We start from the raw sequence: 22737 nt of genomic DNA, 5'->3' as shown, positions 1-22737 counted from the left end.
GTCAAATTAATATCAAAAGTATAATTTTTAGCCTTTTAGCTAACCCTACCCCTTTCCTAACCTTAACCTAATTCTCATAAAATGCTACATTCATTTTCCTAACCTGCTGCATAAATTCTAACCTGCTACGAAAAGTCAAATCTGATGTTATTTTAACAAAATCTGGATCCCTTCTAGCCATGACCGAGCAAGAGGGGGCCTGAGAGGGAGGCAATCTGTAGAAATTACTGATTTTCTGAGCAGAGAGGTCAGGGCGTCATGGCCTGGTTTATTCAGATAGAAATGGACGGTCTAGATTGGAACAGACATGGCTTTTTGTTGAAGTGTATATAACCATATTAATGAACTGCAAAAATCTCTGAAGCTGGAGACTCTTACTACCTCCCTCACTAGCTTTAGCACCAGCTGTCAGAGCAGCTCACAGATCACTGCACCTGTACATTGCACATTTGAATATAAAATTGATTTTATCATGCTACATACATTTTATTTATGCTACATTTTATCTCTGGGTCATCTGTAAATAGCCCATCCAATCTACCTCATCCCATACTGTATTTATTTATTTATTTATTTATCTTGCTCCTTTTCACCCCAGTATCTCTACTTGCACATTTATCTGCTTCACATCCTACCATTCCAGTGTTTTATTCCTATATTGTAATTACTTCGCCACCATGACCTATTTATTGCCTTACCTCTCTTATCCTACCTCATTTGCACATGCAGTATATTGATTTTTCTACTGTATTATTGATTGTTTGTTTGTTTATTCCATGTGTAACTCTGTTGTTGTTGTATGTGTCAAACTGCTTTGCTTTATCTTGGCCAGGTCGCAGTTGCAAATGAGAACTTGTTCTCAACTTGCTTACCTGGTTAAATAAAGGTGAAATCAATTAAAAATTTAAAAATCCCTGAAGACCTCTTCCTAAGGCAACCGTGACCGTTTTTATTATACTCTCTAGCTTGTCATTGGTAGGCGCAGAGTGATTTGTTACCTCTTCTAGGAATAGAAGTATCAAATCAAAGTTTATTGGTCGTGTACACCAGTGGCGGTATGTTCCGTTTATGATATTTTCTTTCATGAGCATGACCTTATTTCTACTACAGCATGTTGGATGACTGTCATTCATATTCCATTCACCCAATTCAAAGTAACATAGCTAGGTTTAGGCTACTACATGATACTCTAATTTCCCTATACACATCATGAGGATGGTACAACCTAGCCTATGAATGAAGGTTTACAATGTAGGTGCACACAAGTCGAGAGAAACATTTGAGATGACCGTGACACATGGACAGACAGTGACACATTCAATACCACCTTGCACACTCTTGCCAGCATCTAGCTTAGCTAGGGTGTAAGGATTAGTCCATCAGTTGCAAACAAGTGTTTCTATTGGACAATTTCTGGTATTTTTGTCTCTGTTTAGTTATCTTCCGTTTAAGAAACGTTTTTCAACAGAATCAGTGGAATGTATACACCCTTGATCACGCATAAACACAGTTCACTTTCATAGCAGCCACGTTGTAATCATTCTAGTCTCTATGCACTCTCCACCGCTCACCTTTTTCCTTCAATTGTGGACTTTAATGAACAACACATCAGCTATATGTGACCAGGCGAAAAAACCTTATGCATTTATGAGAACACACAATGTTACATTCACTCCTGAGGAGTATCAAACTGTTGTTAGAACTGTCCCTAAAGGTGCTATTCTTCTTTTAGGAGAATATAACACTACTCCAAGTGCAACTATTGAGGAATTTGTAGCCTCAATACAATTAGAAGGAAATTACATTTTAAACTATAAATGTAATAACATGTATATAAGGAAACTATGTCAATAAACTATGTCAATATTCCCTCTGCTAATAATGTACTGGAATGCAGCCCCAGGACAAGTGAACTGGAACAAAGTTTTGTTGTCTGGTAAATAATGTATATCTAATAAGCTGAAAGAAGTATTGTCACGCCCTGGTCTTAGTATTTTGTGTTTATATATTTATTTGGTCAGGCCAGGGTGTGACATGGGGTTATTTTGTGTTGTGTTGTGGTATTGGGGGTTTTAGTAGGTATTGGGATTGTGGCTGAGTAGGGGTGTCTAGCATAGTCTATGGCTGCCTGAGGTTCTCAATCAGAGTCAGGTGATTCTCGTTGTCTCTGATTGGGAACCATATTTAGGTAGCCTGGGTTTCACTGTGTGTTTGTGGGTGATTGTTCCTGTCTCTGTGTAGTGTTCACCAGATAACCTAATTACAGCCTATCTCGTTTCGGTTGTTGTTTTTGTATTTATTTTATTATTTCATGTATCGCTATTTTTTCATTAAAGAACATGAGTAACCACCACGCTGCATTTTGGTCTACCTCTTCGTCAGAGGAGGAGATAGAAGAGAGCCGTTACAGAATCACCCACCACACCCGGACCGAGCGGCGTGGTAACAGGCAGCGACAGCAGGAGCAGCGAAAGGAGGAATGGACATGGGAGGACGTTATGGACAGCAGGAGTATGGAGTATACGACTTGGGAGGAAATAGACAGGTGGGCGGTCGACCCAGAGAGAGTGCCGGAGCCCGCTTGGGATTCGCTGGAGCAGTGCGAAGAGGGCTATAGGAGAATGGAGTCGAAGAGAAAAAATGTACTGGGGGGGGGCTCAGGGAGAGAGTGGCAGAGTCAGGAGTCAGACCTGAGCCAACTCTCCCTGTTAATCGTGAGGAGCAGCGATCAAACGACTTCTGGACTTGGGAAGAGATATTGGACGGAAAAGGACCCTGGGCACAGCCTGGTGAATATCGACGCCCCAAAGAAGAACTGGAGGCGGCGAGAGCGGAGAGGCGCTGGTATGAAGAGGCAGCACGGCGACGCGGATGGAAGCCTGAGAGTCACCCCCAAAAATGTATTGGGGGGGGGGGCTCACAGGGAGTATGGCGATGCCAGGTAGGAGACCTGCGCAAACTCCCTGTGCTTACCGGGGGGCTAAAGCGACCGGGCAGGCACCGTGTTATGCTAATGAGCGCACGGTGTCTCCAGTGCGGGTGCATAGCCCGTTACGGTACATACCAGCTCTTAGTATTAGCCGGGCTAGAGTGGGCATCGAGCCAAGTAAGGTTGGGCAGGCTCGGTGCTCAAGAGCTCCAGTGCGCCTGCACGGTCCGGTCTATCCAGAGCCACCTCTACACACCAGTCCTCCGGTGGCAGCTCCCCGCACCAGGCTTCCTGTGCGTGTTCTCTATCCAGTTCCACCAGTGCCAGCACCACGCATCAGGCCTACAGTGCGCCTCGCCTTTCCAGCGCTGCCGGAGTCTCCCGCCTGTTCAGCACTGTCGGAGCCTTTCTCCTCTCCTGCGCTGCCGGAGTCTCCCGCCTGTTTAGCGCAGCCAGAGCCTTCCTTCTCTCCAGCGCTGCCGGAGTCTCCTGCCTGTTCAGCGCAGCCTGAGCTGCCAGTCTGCATGGAGCAGCCAGAGCTGCCAGTCTGCATGGAGCAGCCAGAGCTGTCAGTCTGCATGGAGCAGCCAGAGCTGTCAGTCTGCATGGAGCAGCCAGAGCTGCCAGTCTGCATGGAGCAGCCAGAGCTGCCAGTCTGCATGGAGCAGCCAGAGCTGCCAGTCTGCATGGAGCAGCCAGAGCTGCCAGGTCTGCATGGAGCAGCCAGAGCTGCCAGGTGCATGGAGCAGCCAGAGCTGCCAGGTCTGCATGGAGCAGCCAGAGCTGCCAGGTGCATGGAGCAGCCAGAGCTGCCAGCCATGGAGCTGCCAGTCTGCATAGAGCAGCCAGAGCTGCCAGTCTGCATGGAGCTGCCAGTCTGCATGGAGCTGCCAGTCTGCATAGAGCAGCCAGAGCTGTCAGTCTGCATAGACTCTTCCAGAGCTGCCAGTCTGCATGGAGCAGCCAGACTCTTCCAGATCTGCCAGTCAGCCAGACTCTTCCAGATCTGCCAGTCAACCAGACTCTTCCAGATCTGCCAGCCAGACTCTTCCAGATCTGCCAGTCAACAGACTCTTCCAGATCCGCCAGCCAGCCAGTGCTGAGCAAACTACCTGCCTGAGCTTCCTCTCAGTGCTGAGCTTCCCTCAGTGCTGGGCTTCCCCTCAGTGCTGGGCTTCCCCTCAGTGCTGGGCTTCCCCTTCCCGAGCCCCTCAGTCCAGAGCTTCCCCTTCCCCTCAGTCCCGAGCTTCCCCTCAGTCCCGAGCTTCCCCTCAGTCCCGAGCTTCCCCTCAGTCCCGAGCTTCTACCTCAGTCCCGAGCTGCCCCTCAGTCCCGAGCTGCCCCTCAGTCCAGTGGGGTCCTTGGTGAGGGTTATTAGGCCTAGGTCGGCGGTGAGGGTCGCCAATCAAAGGACGCGTTACAGGGGGACTAAGACTTGGTTGGAGTGGGGTCCACATCCCGAGCCGGAGCCGCCACCGTGGACAGACGCCCACCCGGACCCTCCCCTATGGGTTTTAGTGTGCGGCCGGGAGTCCGCACCTTGGGGGGGGGTTCTGTCACGCCCTGGTCTTAGTATTTTGTGTTTATATATTTATTTGGTCAGGCCAGGGTGTGACATGGGGTTATTTTGTGTTGTGTTGTGGTATTGGGGGTTTTAGTAGGTATTAGGATTGTGGCTGAGTAGGGGTGTCTAGCATAGTCTATGGCTGCCTGAGGTTCTCAATCAGAGTCAGGTGATTCTCGTTGTCTCTGATTGGGAACCATATTTAGGTTGCCTGGGTTTCACTGTGTGTTTGTGGGTGATTGTTCCTGTCTCTGTGTAGTGTTCACCAGATAGGCTGTAATTAGGTTTTTTCGTTTGTTGTTTTTGTATTTATTTTGTTATTTCATGTATCGCTATTTTTTTCATTAAAGAACATGAGTAACCACCACGCTGCATTTTGGTCCGATCCTTGTTCTACCTCTTCGTCAGAGGAGGAGATAGAAGAGAGCCGTTACAAGTATCATACAAACTCATTCATAGAATCGACCCTGTAAAGAGCTTTAATATACACAGACTTAAAATAGTTATTGATAACAAATGTGTATTTTGTGGTTGTGACCCAGAAACTCTTGACCATTTATTTTGGGACTGCTCTTATTATGTCAGACGATTTTGGAGTGAGTTAGAAGATTTTATTTTAAAAGAAACAACTATTAATGTTAATTTGAGAGACTCTGGTGTTATGTTTTATTTTGATCCAAATGATATGGACCCTGATTTAACTTTCATTGTTAATTTGTTTATCTTTCATTCTGTATCCATAAAATGAAGTGGGCAGAGAACAAACCCCTCTTCACATTATTTAAGATATCATTTCAAACTAATATTTAAATTCTCAGTAAATATAAAAACAAAAAATCAATACGCACCATAAAAGTATTTAACAAATTGAAAATGTTTCTTGATATGTAATAACCCTGTCTGTTAGGTTTATGTACTCTTGTTTGTATAAATCAGTTTTTTGTATTTGTTGTGTTCATAATAAAAATTTAAAATAAATATTTTTTAAAAACGTTTTTAAAAAAAGAAGATAGTCATAGCCAGCTAACTAACATAAACACCCAGCAAAGACAAAGGGATGCTGAGTAACTAAACAAGCCAGCTGCATTTACTAGCTAAGTGAGTGAAACTGAAAGTGGAAATAAATGATTCTCTCTCACTCTTGCTTCTCCTTCATTTTTGAAGAAATGAATTTGTTGAAAACTGTTCAACTGTCTCTCTTTCTTTGAGTCAACTACTCACCACAATTTATGCACTGCAGTGCTAGCTAGCTGTAGCTTATACATTCAGTACTAGATTTATTCTCTGATCCTGTGATTGGGTGGACAACATGTCAGTTCATGCTGCAAGAGCTCTGATAGGTTGGAGGACATCCTCCAGAAGTTGTCCTAATTACTGTGTAAGTCTATGGAAGGGGGTGAGAACCATGAGCCTCCTAGGTTATGTATTGAAGTCAATGTGCCAAGAGGAGGACAGAAGCTAGCTGTCCTCTGGCTACACTATGGTGCTACCCTACAGAGTGACGTTGAGGCTACTGTAGACCTTCATTGCAAAACAGTGTGTTTTAATGAATTATTTGGTGATGTGAACATATTTTGTATAGTATTATCTAAAAAGGATTCCTTTTTCAATGTTAATATTATTGATTTTCATGAAATTCACTGAGGAAGATGGTCCTCCCCTTCCTCCTCTGTGGAGCCTCCAGTGGCATACACAGATTTGCAGATGTTATTCAGGTGCAGCAAAATGCTTGTGCTTCTACTTCCAACAGTTCAATTACTAAACAATACACAAATAACCAAACAGGTTCTAATGAAGAAAGCAATTTCGTTCATATATATATATATACATATATATATACATAATACTCCAAAATGACAAAGCGAAAACAGGTTTTTACAAAATTTTGCAAATGTATTAAAAATAAAGTACATTTTCAAATCAAATCCAATTTTATTTGTCACATACACATGGTTAGCAGATGCTTGTGCTTCTAGTTCCGACCATGCAGTAATATCTAACAAGTAATCTAACCTAACAATTTCACACAACTACCTTATACAGGAATGGAATGAAGGAATGAATAAGAATATGTACATAAAAATATATGAATAAGTGATGTTCGAACGGCATAGGCAAGATGCAATAGATGGTATATTGTACAGTATATACATATGAGATGAGTAATGTAGGGTATGTAAACATTATATAAAGTGGCATTGTTTAAAGTGGCTAGTGATACATTTATTACATCAATTTTTCCACTATTAAAGTGGCTAGAGTTGAGTCAGTGTGTTGGCAGCAGCCACTCAGTGGCTCAGCCACTCAGATGGCTGTTTAACAGTCTGATGGCCTTGAGATAGAAGCTGTTTTTCAGTCTCTCGGTCCCCGATTTGATGCACCTGTACTGACCTCGCCTTCTGGATGATCGCGGGGTGAACAGGCAAGTGGCTCGGGTCGTTGTTGTCCTTGATGATCTTTTTGGCCTTCCTGTGACATCGGGTGGTGTAGGTGTCCTGGAGGGCAGGTAGTTTGCCCCCGGTGATGCAGTGTGCAGACCTCAATACCCTCTGGAGAGCCTTACGGTTGTGGGTAGAGCAGATGCCTTACCAGGCGGTGATACAGCCCGACAGGATGCTCTCAATTGTGCATCTGTAAAAGTTTGAGTGTTTTTGGTGACAAGCTAAATTTCTTCAGCCTCCTGAGGTAGAATTAGCCCTGATGTGCCTTCTTTTAACCACGCTGTCTGTGTGGGTGGACCATTTCAGTTTGGCAGTGATGTGTACGCCGAGGAATTCAAAACTTTCCACCCTCTCCACTACTGTCCCGTTGATGGTTAAGGGGCTGCTCCCTCTGCTGTTTCCTGAAGTTCACGATCATCTCCTTTGTTTTGTTGACATTGAGTGTGAGGTTATTTTCCTGACACCACACTCTGAGGGCCCTCAACTCCTCCCTGTAGGCCGTCTCGTTGTTGTTGGTAATCAAGCCTACCACTGTAGTGTCGTCTGCAAACTTGATGATTGAGTTGGAGGCGTGCATGGCCACGCAGTCGTAGGTGAACAGGGAGTTCCGGAGAGGGCTGAAAATGCACCCTTGTGGGGCCCCAGTGTTGAGGATCAGCGGGGTGGAGATGTTGTTTCCTACCCTCACCACCTGGGTGCAGCCCGTGTGCAGTGTGATGGCGATTGTGTCGTCTGTGGACCTATTGGGGCGATAAGCAAATTGGAGTGGGTCTAGGGTGTCAGGTAGGGTGGAGGTGATATGGTCCTTGACTAGTCTCTCAAAGCACTTCATGATGATGTAAGTGAGTGCTACGGGGCGGTAGTCATTTAGCTCAGTTACTTTAGCTTTCTTGGGAAGAGGAACAATGGTGGCCCTCTTGAAGCATGTGGGAACAGCAGACTGGGATAAGGATTGATTGAATATGTCCGTAAAAACACCAGCCAGCTGGTCTGCGCACACTCTGAGGACGCAGCTGGGGATGCCGTCTGGGCCTGCAGCCTTGCGAGGGTTAACACGTTTACATGTTTTACTCACGTTGGCTGCAGTGAAGGAGAGCCCACAGGTTTTGGTAGCGGGCTGTGTCAGTGGCACTGTATTGTCCTCAAAGCGAGCAAAGAAGTTCTTTAGTCTGTCTGGGAGGAAGACATCGTGGTCCGCAATGGGGCTGGTTTTTCTTTTGTAGTCCGTAATTGACTGTAGACCCTGCCACATACCTCTTGTGTCTGAGCCATTGAATTGTGACTCTACTTTGTCTCTATACTGACGCTTAGCTTGTTTGATTGCCTTGCAGAGGGAATAGCTACACTGTTTGTATTCAGTCATGTTTCTGGTCACCTTACCCTGATTAAAAGCAGTGGTTCGAACTTTCAGTTTTGCACGAATGCTGCCATCAATCCACGGTTTCTGGTTGGGGAATGTTTTAATAGATGCTGTGGGTACAACATCACTGATGCACTTGCTAATAAACTCGCTCACCGAATCAGCATATTCATCAATGTTGTTGTTCGACGCTATGTGGAACATATTCCCAGTCCACGTGATCGAAGCAATCTTGAAGCGTGGAATCCGATTGGTCAGACCAGCGTTGAACAGACCTGAGCGCAAGTTCTTCGTGTTTTAGTTTCTGTCTATAGGCTGGGAGCAACAAAATGGAATCGTGGTCAGCTTTTCTGAAAGGATGGCGGGGGAGGGCCTTATATGCGTTGTGGAAGTTAGAATAACAACGATCTAGGGTTTTGCCAGCCCGGGTCACGCAATCGATATGCTGATAGAATTTAGGGAGCCTTGTTTTCAGATTAGCCTTGTTAAAATCTCGAGCTACAATAAATGCAGCCTCAGGATATGTGGTTTCCAATTTACATAGAGTCGAATTAAGTACTTTCAGGGCCGTCGATGTGTCTGCTTGGGGGGAATATACACGACTGTGATTGTGATCGAAGAGAATTCTCTTGGTAGATAATGCGGTCGGCATTTGATTGTGAGGAATTCTAAGTCAGGTGAACAAAAGGACTTGAGTTCCTGTATGTTGTTATGATCACACCACATCTCATTAATCATAAGGCATACACCCCCGTCGTTCTTCTTACCAGAGAGATGCTTGTTTCTGTCGGCGTTGATGCGTGAAGAAACCAGGTGGCTGTACCGACTCTGATAGCGTGTCTCGAGTGAGCCATGTTTCCATGAAACAAAGAATGTTACAGTCTCTGATGTCTCTCTGGAAGGCAACTTTTGCTCGGATTTCACCTACCTTGTTGTCAAGAGACTGGACATTGGCAAGTAGTATGCTCGGGAGCGGTGCGCGATGTGCCCGCCCCTTCTGCGGCGCCGTTGTTTTGGGTCGCTGGCTGGGATCCAATCCATTGTCCTGGGTGGTGGGCCAAACAGAGGAACCGCTTTGGGAAAGTCGTATTCCTGGTCGTAATGTTGGTGAGTTGACGTTGCTCTTATATCCAATAGTTTCTCCCGACTGTATGTACTAAAACCTAAGATTTCCTGGGGTATCAATGTAAGAAATAACACATAAAAAAACTAAATACTGTATAGTTTCCTAGGAACGCGAAGCGAGGCGGCCATCTCTGTCAGCGGCGGAAGTACTGAGGTAAATTACGTAAGTAATCAGACCCTTTGTTATGAGACTTGAAATATAGCTCAAATGCATCCTGTTTCCATCGGCCATATTTGAGATGTTTCTACAATTTCGAATAAATTGTCCGTAGAGTTCCGAGACAGGATTGTGTCTTGACACAGATCTGGGGAAGGTACCCAAAATTGTCTGCAGCATTGAAGGTCCCCAAGAACACAGTTTGCCAAAAGGCACGTAAAGGAGAAACAAGATTCTCTGGTCTGATGAAACCAAGATTGAACACTTTGGCATTAATGCCAAGCATCACGTCTGGAGGAAACCTGGCACCGTCCCTAAGGTGAAGCATGGTGGTGGCAGCATCATTCTGTGGGGATGTTTTTCAGTGGCAGGGACTGGGAGACTAGTAAGGATTGAGGGGAAGATGAATGGAGCAAAGTACAAAGAGATCCTTGATGAAAACCTGCTCAAGCGTGCTCAGGACCTCAAACTGGGTCAAAGGTTCACCTGTCAACAGGACAAGGACCATAAGCACCAATGCAAAACAAAGCAGGAGTGGTTTCGGGACAAGTCTCTGAATGTCCTTGAGTGGCCCAGCCAGAGCCCGGACTTGAGCCCGATCGAACATCTCTGGAGAGACCTGAAAATAGTTGTACAGCGACGCTCCCAATCCAACCTGACAGAGCTTGAGAAGATCTTCAGAGAAGAATGGGAGAAACAAATACAGGTGTGCCAAGCTTTTATCATGATACCCAAGAAGACTCAGGGCTGTAATCGCTGCCAAAGGTGCTTAAATAACGTACTGAGTAAAGGGTCGGAATACTTTGCAAATGTGATATTTCCGTTTATTTATTTGTATAAATATGCAAACATTTTGGAAAAAAATTGTTTTGCTTTGTCATTATGGTGTATTGTGTGCAGATTGTTTTCCCCCTCAATGTAATTCATTTTAGAATAAGGCTGTAACGTAAAAAAATGTGGAAAAAGTAAAGGTGTCTGAATACTTTCTGAATTCACTTTATATCTGTGTATATACAGTGTACACTGAAAACAAAATATAAACGCAACACGTAGAGGGTTGGTCCCAAGTTTCATGAGCTGAAATATAAAATCCCCAAAATGTTCCATACGCACAGAAACCTTATTTCTCTCAAATGTTGTACATCAATGTATTTATATCCCTGTTAGTGAGCATTTATCATTTGCCAAGATAATCCACCTGGCAGGTGTGGCATATCAAGAATCTGATTAAACAGCATGATCATTACACAGGTGCACATCGTGCTGGGGACAATAAAAGGCCACTTTAAAATGTGCAGTTTTGTCACACAACACAATGCCACAGATGTCTCAAGTTTTAAAGGAACATGCAATTGGCATGTTGACTATAGAATGCCCACCAGAGCTGTTACCAGAGAATTTATGTACATTTTTCTACCATAAGCCACCTCCAACGTCGTTTTAGAGAATTTGGCAGTACATCCAACTGGCCTCGCAAACGCAGACAACATGTAACCACGCCAGCACCACATCCGGCTTTGTCACCTGTGGGATTGTCTAAGGGGGGGGTGGGGCCTATGACTTCCCAGGCCCACCCATGGCTGCACCCCTGCCAAATCATGTGAAATCCTTAGATTAGGATCTCATTTATTGATTTAAATTGACTGACTGATTTTTATGAACTGTAACTCAGCGCAAAGCAGTCTCTAAAGTGCAGGGTAGATTACAAGGTGGTAGCCGGCTAGTTAAAGTTACTAAGGTTCAGGGCAGGGAACTGGGCAGAGGCCGGAGTATGATGGCCTGAAGTTATAAGCTGCTTATCAAATTCTCTGTCCCAGTTTTGATGCACCTGTACTGTATCCTCCTCCTTGGTGGGAGCGGTGTGAACAATTAGGTAACATGGTTAGGGTCAATGCCATTTCAATTCAGTCATTTCAGGAATTCAACTCAAATTCCAAATGTTCTCAATGAGAAGCATTGAGAAATGCCAGTTTACCTTCTGAATTTAAAAGGAATCTGATCCCAACTGGTAGCCACTAGCCATAACATTCTCTAAACTTTCATTATTTTATTTCATGTTCGCATGCAATCCATGTTACCTAACGTATGGGTAACACACACACAGTTAGTTTTTCCAGGGAAGATAAAGTAAGATGCAGTGTATTGTCACGCTCTGACCATAGAGTTTTTTATGTCTCTATTTTGGTTTGGTCAGGGTGTGATTTGGGTGGGCATTCTATGTTCCTTTTTCTATGTTTTTGTATTTCTTTGTTTTGGCCGGGTATGGTTCTCAATCAGGGACAGCTGTCTATCGTTGTCTCTGATTGGGAACCATACATAGGTAGCTTTTCCCCACAGGGTTTTTGTGGTTAGTTGTTTTCTGTATAGTTTAGTTTCCTTACAGAACTGTTTGTTTTCCTATTTGTTATTTTTTTGTTCAAGTGCTCTAATTTAATAAAATATCATGAACATGTATCACTGTGCTTTGGTCCAGTCATTTACGGGAAGAGGATCGTGACAGAACTACCCACCACAAACGGACCAAGCAGCGTGGTAACAGGGAGCAGAGGGTTCAGGACTCCTGGACATGGGAGGAGATATTGGACGGACAGGGACCCTGGAGAAAGGCTGGGGAATATCGCCTCCCGCAAGAAGAAATGGAGGCAGCTAAAAATGAGAGGCGGCGATATGAGGCAAGGTAGTGCAGCAGGCACGAGAGGCAGCCCCCCATTTTTGGGGGGGTGGCACACGGGGAGATTGGCGGAGTCAGGCGATAGACCTGAGCCAACTCCCCGTGCTTACCGGGAGCAGCGTGGTACTGGTCAGGCACTGTGTTATGCAGTGAAGCGCACGGTGTCTCCAGTGCGCGCTCGAATGTGGGCATTGAGCCTAATGGAGAGGTGCGAGCGTTAAGCACCAGATCTCCAGTGCTCCCCCACAGCCCGGTTCGACCTGTGCCTGCACTCTGGAGGGGCTAAAGTGGGCATTCAGCCTGGATTAGTGGTGCCAAGGCTGCACACCAGGGCTCCAGTGCTCCCCAACAGCCCGGTTCATCCGGTCCCTCCTCTACGCACCAGGCCTCTTGCAGGTCTCTGGAGGCTCCGGACTGAAAGGCACCTCTGGAGGGAGGAGACGCAGAGACAGCCTGGTGCGTGGGGCTGCCACAGGGCCCACCAGGCTGTCTCTGCGTCTCCTCCCTCCAGAGGTGCCTTTCAGTCCGGAGCCTCCAGAGGCGCCTTTCAGTCCGGAGCTTCCAGAGGCGCCCTTCAGTCCGGAGCTTCCAGAGGCGCCCTTCAGTCCGGAGCTTCCAGAGGCGCCCTCCAGTCCGGAGCTTCCAGAGGCGCCCTTCAGTCCGGAGCTTCCAGAGGCGCCCTTCAGTCCGGAGCTTCGAGGCGCCCTTCAGTCCGGAGCCTCCAGAGGCGCCCTTCAGTCCGGAGCCTCCAGAGGCGCCCTTCAGTCCGGAGCCTCCAGAGGCGCCCTTCAGTCCGGAGCGTCCAGAGGCGCCCTTCAGTCCGGAGCTTCCAGAGGCGCCCTTCAGTCCGGAGCTTCCAGAGGCGCCCTTCAGTCCGGAGCCTCCAGAGGCGCCCTTCAGTCCGGAGCCGCCAGAGGCGCCCTTCAGTCCGGAGCCTCCAGAGGCGCCCTTCAGTCCGGAGCCTCCAGAGGCGCCCTTCAGTCCGGAGCCTCCAGAGGCGCCCTTCAGTCCGGAGCTTCCAGAGGCGCCCTTCAGTCCGGAGCCTCCTAAGAGGCGCCCTTCAGTCCGGAGCTTCCAGAGGCGCCCTTCAGTCCGGAGCTTCCAGGGGCGCCCTTCAGTCCGGAGCTTCCAGAGGCGCCCTTCAGTCCGGAGCTTCCAGAGGCGCCCTTCAGTCCGGAGCTTCCAGAGGCGCCCTTCAGTCCGGGGCCCGCTACGAGGGTCCCCAGTCCGGGGTTGGCGGCGAGGGTTCTCGCTCTAGAGGTGCCACCTAAGTGGGCCAAGCCAGAGGTGGAGCGGGGTCTATGTCCCTCACCAGAGCCGCCACCGCGGAGAAATGCCCACCCAGACCCTCCCCTATAGGTTCAGGTTTTGCGGCCGGAGTCCGCTCCTTTGGGGGGGGTACTGTCATGCCCTGACCTTAGAGCTTTTTATATCTCTACTTTGGTTTGGTCAGGGTGTGATTTGGGTGGGCATTCTATGTTCCTTTTTCTATGTTTTTGTATTTCTTTGTTTTGGCCGGGTATGGTTCTCAATCAGGGACAGCTGTCTATCGTTGTCTCTGATTGGGAACCATACTTAGGTAGCTTTTCCCCACAGGGTTTTTGTGGTTAGTTGTTTTCTGTATAGTTTAGTTTCCTTACAGAACTGTTCGTTTTCCTATTTGTTTTTTTTTTGTTCAAGTGTTCTGATTTAATAAAATATCATGAACATGTATCACGCTGAGCTTTGGTCCAGTCATTTACGGGAAGAGGATCGTGACATGTATGGTGCAGGCATGCAATCATCATGTTCTTTGGATTAAACTTTTCATTTGTATGATTACGTTGTTTGGGTTTGTAAGTTAATGGATAAGATTGATGCGTGCTTTTGTTATAGTACAGGATAATCATGTAATGCAGGTTACACACACACACCTTCAGTCACACACATGCACACACACAAACACAATCTCTCTCCCTCTTCACACACACACACACACACACACACACACACACACACACACACACACACACACACACACACACACACACACACACACACACACACACACACACACACACACACACACACACACACACACACACACACACACACACACACACACACACACACACACACACACACACACACACACACACACACACACACACACAGAGCGCCCTTCTGTTATCTGTGAGTCATTTTCCATGGTGGGAGAAGATGTCATGGTGTCGTTTTCTACAGATTTTTTCAGCACCATCTATAGGATTACACACATGATTACCAAGGATAGATAACACATACAAATCAGCCGAAAACGTTAATGGGGCAATTGGGTATTTAGAGGACCACTATGGAAATAAGCCTTTGGGCTTTATTGTATATTGTCCTCAATAATGTATTTTTTTAGATACACCGTAGTAAACCAGAGCCTTAAAGTACTTTTAATGTTCAAATAAATAAATAAAATATTATTAACAGATAAGAAAGGTCAACCATATACGTAACAGGGAATAGTAACAGTTTTTAGTCTCGTTTCCAACTGCTTTTTTTGGTTCAGCACGGGGTGGTGTCTCTCTCTCACACACACACACACAGGTAGTGTCAATCACTGCAGGCTGTATGATGGAGAATGGACTGACGTTTCCATGAAAGAAGGTGGTAAGGAGTTTCCTGACCTCCCACACATATTTCTCAGGTTGAATACATTATCGCGCGTGAGGAAATGACTACGCTCCAATGTCTATATTAGCATACTACTTTGGATCCATGCACATTACATTATTTAATTCTAAGTAGTATGCTAGTGTGGATATCGAAACAGAGCTATTGTGCGCCTATGCCTGTGAGGGATGAGAAGTGAGTACTGTACAGTATTTTAATTGGGTTGTCCATTTCAATCATAAGTCCATAACTATGTCAACAGGTGCAGCCTTAGGGAAATGATGTCCTCTCATTGTTAGAAAACCCACACTACACTTCCCATGACTCCACAGTCAGCCATATTGATGCACAGGTGTAAAAGATTTCCCATTCCCGATCAGCTCTGCTGGCCCCACTTCATCAAGAAACTGAACACAGCACATTAAAGGCCCAGTGAAGTCAAAAATGTGATTTTATGGTGTGAAATAACACTGTGAAATGGTCAAAATAATGATAATGCCTTTTTAGTGTAAGAGCTGTTTAACAAAGACCACCTGACATTTCAGCCTGCTTTGGTGGGAGGGAATTTTGGCCTTCCAAGGGTGACATCCCCATGCAGTAAATTAGACCAATAAGAGAGTTCCAAACCTCTCTGCCAATAACATCTAATTTTCAGTTTCCCCCTCCCCACTCAGACCACTCCCAGAAAGTCCTAGAATATTCTTGTTTAAGAATATGTTACCCAGAAATGATTTTGATATTGAGATTTTTTTAAATAAATAAAAACTGCATTGGACCTTTAACTCTTAGTATTAAGATAAAAGAAACTGCTTACAAAGTAAAGTCCCCTATTTTGGGAACCTGCGTGGTCGAGTACCGGTTCTCATCAACATTTTCGCTTATAAATCGATATGTGCGTTGAGCAGTAGCCCTGATTCTCATGGACACAAGAGAATTTATCTTCTGCCTGTGTGGAGCAGAATGTGAAATCTGACACCACTTGAAGCTGGGATGTCCCTCCTACCATTTCATTTGCTCTTCCGACTGTCCATCAACTCCTAGCTGAAACCTACGTTATTGCCACTAACAACAATTTCTTATTTACAATGACAGCCTAGGAACAGTGGGTTAACTGCCTTGTTCAGGAGCAGAACCACAGGTTTTTACCTTGTCAGTTTCGGGATTTGATCTAGCAAACCTTCGGTTACTGGTCCAACGCTCTAACCACTAAGCTACCTGCCGCCACTTATGCCTGGAATCCTTACATCGTAACACATCAGGAGAGAGTGGTTTCATCACTGTAGCACTGTGGATCGATTTATAGCCAGTAATCTAAAGTAATTAAATTATTTTAAACAAACACGTTGTTTAGTATTTGTTATTTTAGGTATTTTATTAGGATCCCCATTAGCTGTTGCGAAAGCAGCAGCTACTCTTCCTGGGGTCCATATAAAACATGACATAATACAGATCATTAATAGACAAGAACAGCTCAAGGACAGAACTACATAAGTTTCAGTCATTTGTCATAGACGGAGAAGATTAATATGAAATGAATGCCAGGATGCCAAGCTTGAGTTCTGTGAGAAGTTCACAGCGATGGGGGCAGACTTTTTGATCAAGAGACCTTTAGAAAGTATGCACATTTTCCTCTAACACTAAATATACAAATTATGTATTTTACAGGTAGGTGAAATATTATAGTTAGTCGTTTTAGAAATGAATTATACTATATTTAGAAAAAAAATGTATTTTCAAGCATAATTCATACAGTTTTGTTGAATAGGAAATACATCATATAAAATATTTCATATTTGCACTTTGTACTTGAGCTTGGGTCCTAAAAATGACTACACCTCAGCAATTCCTTTACATTTTTTTTTACCAGAAAGGTGAGATTTTATCCTTTCTTGGAGTATGCAACATAACTATTGTTAATGGCTCAATAATTACTTTTGGGGTTTACGTAGATTACATTTTCGATTACATTTAGTTACATTTAAGAAGAGCTAGCAGTTTGTTTTGTTGTTGTTTTTTTCCCTATAGGATTGACAGCTGGGGTATAAATCTGGATAATAAGAAAAAGGAGGCAGAGAAAGAAGCTCCAGCAACTCTATCTTCCTTTTCTGTCCATCCTGAGTCTACACTAGCTGGCCCTTCCAGCTTCTAAATGATTGAAGCCATGCCTCAACTCTCTGGAAGCACAGGTAAGGGCAGACATATGGCTAAGACTCATGTATATGGTTCATGTTACTACATTATTTTTTATTTTTTATTTAACTTGGCAAGTCAGTTAAGAACAAACCCCGGCTGGATGTGATTCAGCCTGGATTTAAACCAGTGACTGTAGTGTCGCCTCTTGCACTGAGATGCAGTGCCTTAGACCGACCGCTGCACCACTCGGGAGCCCCCTGCCACTTGGGAGTGCTCTTCTTAGTACCAGCTTTTTTGGGGCCAGCCAATCACAGAGTTCTGTTGTCCCCTAATTTGAATATTAATTGTGGGTAGCACTGGGCTACAGCATGCAATATGAAAAGGCCTATAAGGTAGTACAGCCTCTGCCAAGAGGTTTTCACCTTGATGAGGTAGTGTGCTTGCCCTGCAGTGGTGTAAAGTACTTAAGTAGTACTTTAAAGTATTTTGACTTAAGTAGTTTTTTGGGGGTATCTGTACTTTACTTTACTATTTATACATTTGACTACTTTTCTTCACTACATTCCTTAAGAAAATATTATTATATTTTACTCCATACATTTTCCTTGACATCCAAAAGTACTCGTTACATTTTGAATGCTTAGCAGGACACGAAAAATGGTCTACTTCACACACATATCAAGAGAACATCCCTGGCCATCCCTCTAATGCCTCTGATCCGGCAGACTCACTAAACACACATGCTTCAATTGTAAATTATGTCTGAATGTTGGAGTGTGGCCCTGGCTGATGTGTTGTACCACATTTTTAAAAAACAAGAACATTTCACGGTCTGGTTTGCTTAATAATATAAGACATTTGAATAAATTAATACTTTTACTTTTGATACTTAAGTATATTTTTAACCAAATACTTCTAGACTTTTAACTCAAGTAGTATTTTACTGGGTGACTTTTACTTTTACTTGAGTCATTTTCTATTAAAGGTATCTTTACTTTTACTCAAGCATGACAATTGGGTACTTTTTCCACCACTGTTGCCCTGTAATGGCATCATGCTTTTCTCACTGTAGGGTTGCATGAGACTCTGGCCCTTCTCACCTCTCAGCTCCACCCTGATGCCAAACACAAAGAAGACCTGGTGTTCCTCAAGGATGTCTTCAGCGAGAAGAGCCTGGCGTATCTGATGAAGGTACAACCCTAAAGATTTGTCCCCCTTATGTAACCCACTGGGTTCAAAGTTGTGTTAATGCTGTGTAGCCTAGGCTCTGGGAGCTAACTTAAGTCTTCAGGTCTTATAGGCAAGTCCGGCTGAATTTGATCTTCATACTATATATGTTGCAGAGAAGGCTGGTGGGAGGAGGTATAGGAGGACGGGCTCGTTGTAATGTCTGGAATTGAATTAACGGAACAGAGTCAAACGTGGTTTCCATATGCTTGATGTGTTTGATACCATTTCAGCCATTACTATGAGCCCGTCCTCCTATAGCTCCTCCCACCAGCCTCTGATGTGTTGTACCACAGATCCATGAGAAGTTGCGGCAGTATGAGCGACAGAGCCCTACTCCAGTTCTCCACAGCGCCTCCTGTCTGGCAGAGGATGTAAGTACATCCACAACCCACTGAGTTGAAAACACAGGGCAGGTGAAGAAGAAATGGTGGATGCCTCCTGGAACTTTGCTGTCACTTACCCAGTTAATAATTGTCAGTGAAGATGGAGGAAGATAGATTCAGTTGCGTTGAGTCACCAGCAATATGTCTTCGGCCTTCTTATGATGACATCCTAATGCTGTGGTTGACAGTTGGCCGAGGAGATTCAGAATGGACCGATGGAAGGTGATGAGAGGGAACTGCTTCTGCTTCTAAGTGCTCCTCATCTCAAGGTACACATGTCTCACACACACACACACACACACACACACACACACACACACACACACACACACACACACACACACACACACACACACACACACACACACACACACACACACACACACACACACACACGTCTCTCTCCCTCTCATGTTTTTTATCTCTTCAACATCATCAAAAGCAAGCACTAAGCCTTTTTACAGCCACGACACAGGCTGAGTCCCAAATGGCACCCTATTCCTTACATATTGTGAAAAGGTAGTGCACTACGTAGGGAATTAGGGTGCCATTTCAGACGCAGCCACAGACAGTCCTCTTCAGTCACATTAATCATGGTCATTATGCTCAATTTAATGGCTTTTTATTTCAAACAGCTAAGGGAAGAAATCACAGCTAGCAGCTAACATTAGCATAGTAATATCTTCATTATACCCGCTCGTTTGCACAATAGCATGGGGGGATTTTGTCTCTCTCTTTCAATCTCTTCTCAAGGTTCTTCAGTCTCAATTTCTTTGTGCCTCTCTTTCATCCTTTCTCTCTTTCCGTGCCTTGCTCATTGAATTGATGGATGGTCTGTCCCACTCAGTTTTAGTGGAAACAAAATATCTATTATCATCGTCATTGTTTAGGATGTGTCCCATCTCACTATGGTCTGTCTCTCTTTGACCTATAGGCTATCCTGGCAGCCCATGACACGGTGGCCCAGAAGAACTTTGACCCCGTGCTGCCACCGCTGCCAGACGAAGTGGACGACGAGCTGGAGGAAGAGTCTGTGAAGATCGTCCGGTTGGTGAAGAACAAGGAGCCCCTGGTGAGTCTTGATAGGATATGATGTGATATGATACAATATACAGTACAATTTACGTTAGCTTACAATATACGTTACAATACTTTATTGTGGGAGCATGAGATTCTGACCCTCATTTCATGGAAATTAATTTTGAGAGGCCAGTGGTACATTTTAAAATATAATATGCACAACCATTTAGAATTTGAAAGGCTATAAGTAGGAAGGTGTCATGCTTTGCGATTGTCTTCTGTGAGCTAGTTAAGTGTCTGCGAGCTAGTTAAGTGTCTGTGAGCTAGTTAAGTGTCTGTGAGCTAGTTAAGTGTCTGTGAGCTAGTTAAGTGTCTGCGAGCTAGTTAAGTGTCTGCGAGCTAGTTAAGTGTCTGTGAGCTAGTTAAGTGTCTGCGAGCTAGTTAAGTGTCTGTGAGCTAGTTAAGTGTCTGTGAGCTAGTTAGTGTATTGAGCTAGTTAAGTGTCTGTGAGCTAGTTAAGTGTCTGTGAGCTAGTTAGTGTTGAGCTAGTTAAGTGTCTGTGAGCTAGTTAAGTGTCTGTGAGCTAGTTAAGTGTCTGTGAGCTAGTTAAGTGTCTGTGAGCTAGTTAAGTGTCTGCGAGCTAGTTAAGTGTCTGTGAGCTAGTTAAGTGTCTGCGAGCTAGTTAAGTGTCTGTGAGCTAGTTAAGTGTCTGCGAGCTAGTTAAGTGTCTGTGACCTAGTTAAGTGTCTGTGAGCTAGTTAAGTGTCTGCGAGCTAGTTAAGTGTCTGTGAGCTAGTTAAGTGTCTGCGAGCTAGTTAAGTGTCTGTGACCTAGTTAAGTGGGAGCAATAATTAAGCGCATCACCTGGTGAAATTTTCCAGGGGGCGACCATCCGCAGGGATGAAGTGACGGGGGCTGTATTAGTGGCCAGGATCATGAGGGGAGGGGCTGCGGACCGCAGTGGTAAGAGAGCAGCATGTGTAAGCACGTGTACACACACACAGCACAAACCCTCACTCCCACAACAATGCCCTACCCCTCATATGGTACTGCACCAACCATATCTTAGATCCTTCCCCATACCGACACCACCAAAGTACCCTGCCTCCTCCATTTTTCATCCACATTCATACCCACCCTCATAAACTACCAACCTGGACTCAGGGGTAGACGTAACATAGTAAATATAAATCCGAGACACGCCAATTAGTATTTTTATTTATTTTACCTTTATTTAACTAGGCAAGTCAGTTAAGAACAAATTCTTATTTTCAATGTCGGCCTAGGAACAGTGGGTTAACTGCCTGGTCAGGGGCAGAACGACAGATTTGTACCTTGTCACCTTCCGGTTACTAGTCCAACGCTCTAACCACCAGGCTACCCTGCCGCCCCATGATACGTATTAGTATTTCGTATCGTATGTATTAATGTGTGGATGTCTATCTTATGATGAGTTATGAATTACAATTCGTACAATATGTTACGAATTGCAATTCGTACAATTTGTAACGAATTTGTAAAAAAAAAATTACTAATTCCATTTTGTTGTGGCTAACATTAGCTAGGTGGCTAACGTTAGCTAGGGTTAAGTTTAGGGTTAGGAGTTAGGTTAAAGGATTAGGAGTTAGGCTAAAGGGTTAGCTAACATGCTAAGTAGTTGCAAAGTAGCTAAAGAGTAGCAAGTAGTTCCAAAGTTGCTAAAATGCTTAAGTTGTCTGTGTTGAGATTCAAACACGGAACCTTTGGGTTGCTAGACATTCGCGTTACACACCCACCCATCCTGACCAACCAGCCTTAAGCAACCTTCTGTCTTATGTAACCATACTGATGGGTTCTGACTTCTAAACTTGAAATACTGTTAACCATCAGATATCCTATGGAAATGAGAAGGGCCACAGTCTGGTTTCGACACCAAAAGAAAACGATTCTTAGTACCCCCAGGAATGTGTACGGTGGAGTCAATTAAGGTCGGATATGAGCCATGGGCTTGGAATGTTCTGAGTTAAGGAAAGGCAATCAAATGGTTGCGGTTACTGGGGGGCCGAGGTCAGGTCAGATTAAGGGAGCTTATTACCCCCATCACTTAACTTCCTGACTAGAAATAAATATGTAATGTTTAGAGGGAAGGAGGAGATTTCACCCAAATTAGGGTTTATATACTGGTGGGAACATGTCTTTGTCTGGTCAGCTGTCTGACCCTTTGGGTGTATAAACTTGGTTTGAGCTTTAATACTCGTCCGTGAGTTTTTACACGGTTCATTTAGAACCTAACAATACCAAACGCATCATATCATACTAATTTGAGTGTGCCGGATTTAAATTGACTATTTTAGGTCTATTCTATGAGGCCTGGCTGGAACTACAGTTCCACTTTACTCAACTCAACCCTACAGCATCTCAACCTATTACAACATAATGAAGGTTATTCATGGTAAAAAAGTCCTCACCTCAAAAGTCAAACTTCTTGGTTTAAGTCAACTGGATGACTCAACGCAGCAAGTCCATCTCTCTCAACCACGACATTCTGAAGACAGAGAAGGAAGACCTTCAGATTTACACCCAAATTTGAAGTTGAACAAATATTGAAATGCTGATAGGAGAAGGGATTATATGTCATGGCCTCACAGAAATCAAACGAGTCACTACTCTATATGGACTAGACATCAAAATCCTTCAGATTAGGCATGTGCCTCAAGATTGCATTTTGCAGATTATTACTGAGAGGGGTTGCAGTCAAAGCTGGTCACTGCCATTGCCATGGAAACGTTATCGACTGTGTCTGTGTTTTGTTTAGCTCATATATTTTAGAAAGTAAATACACATGTTGGTGTTTGACTGACTGCTTGTGTTGTTTCATGTCTGTCTGTCTATCTGTCTGCTTGCCTCAAGGTCTGGTGCATGTTGGAGACGAACTTCGAGAGGTCAACGGAAACCTGATCATTCACAAAAGACCAGATGAGATCAGTCAGATTCTGGTAGGTGTAAAGCTTTGCTCGAATGCTCGCTAATCTAGCTACTATACAGGCTATCATTGTTTTCATTGACGACTGCAGTAATTGATTATCAAGGTCATTTTAGCCT

The 22737-nt window shown here is 44.6% G+C and overlaps 1 protein-coding gene across 2 annotated transcripts in view; it reads left to right on the top strand.

Annotated features, from left to right (window-relative positions):
• The window catches only part of LOC112223826 (MAGUK p55 subfamily member 3-like), a 38260-nt gene that overhangs the window by 5746 nt on the left and 9777 nt on the right, over nt 1–22737 (top strand). For both annotated transcript variants that reach the window (XM_024387073.2, XM_042305223.1), the window contains exons 3-9: nt 16916–17076; nt 18096–18214; nt 18547–18624; nt 18825–18905; nt 19571–19708; nt 20538–20619; nt 22546–22631. In XM_024387073.2, coding sequence (XP_024242841.1) covers nt 17040–17076; nt 18096–18214; nt 18547–18624; nt 18825–18905; nt 19571–19708; nt 20538–20619; nt 22546–22631 — 621 coding nt within the window. In that variant the 5' untranslated portion in view covers nt 16916–17039. The remainder of the gene's footprint in view (nt 1–16915; nt 17077–18095; nt 18215–18546; nt 18625–18824; nt 18906–19570; nt 19709–20537; nt 20620–22545; nt 22632–22737) is intronic.

The sequence above is a fragment of the Oncorhynchus tshawytscha genome, linkage group LG24 (assembly GCF_018296145.1).
Source record: "Oncorhynchus tshawytscha isolate Ot180627B linkage group LG24, Otsh_v2.0, whole genome shotgun sequence".
Classification (NCBI taxonomy): domain Eukaryota; kingdom Metazoa; phylum Chordata; class Actinopteri; order Salmoniformes; family Salmonidae; genus Oncorhynchus; species Oncorhynchus tshawytscha.
This window is presented reverse-complemented; position numbering and strand designations above follow the sequence as displayed.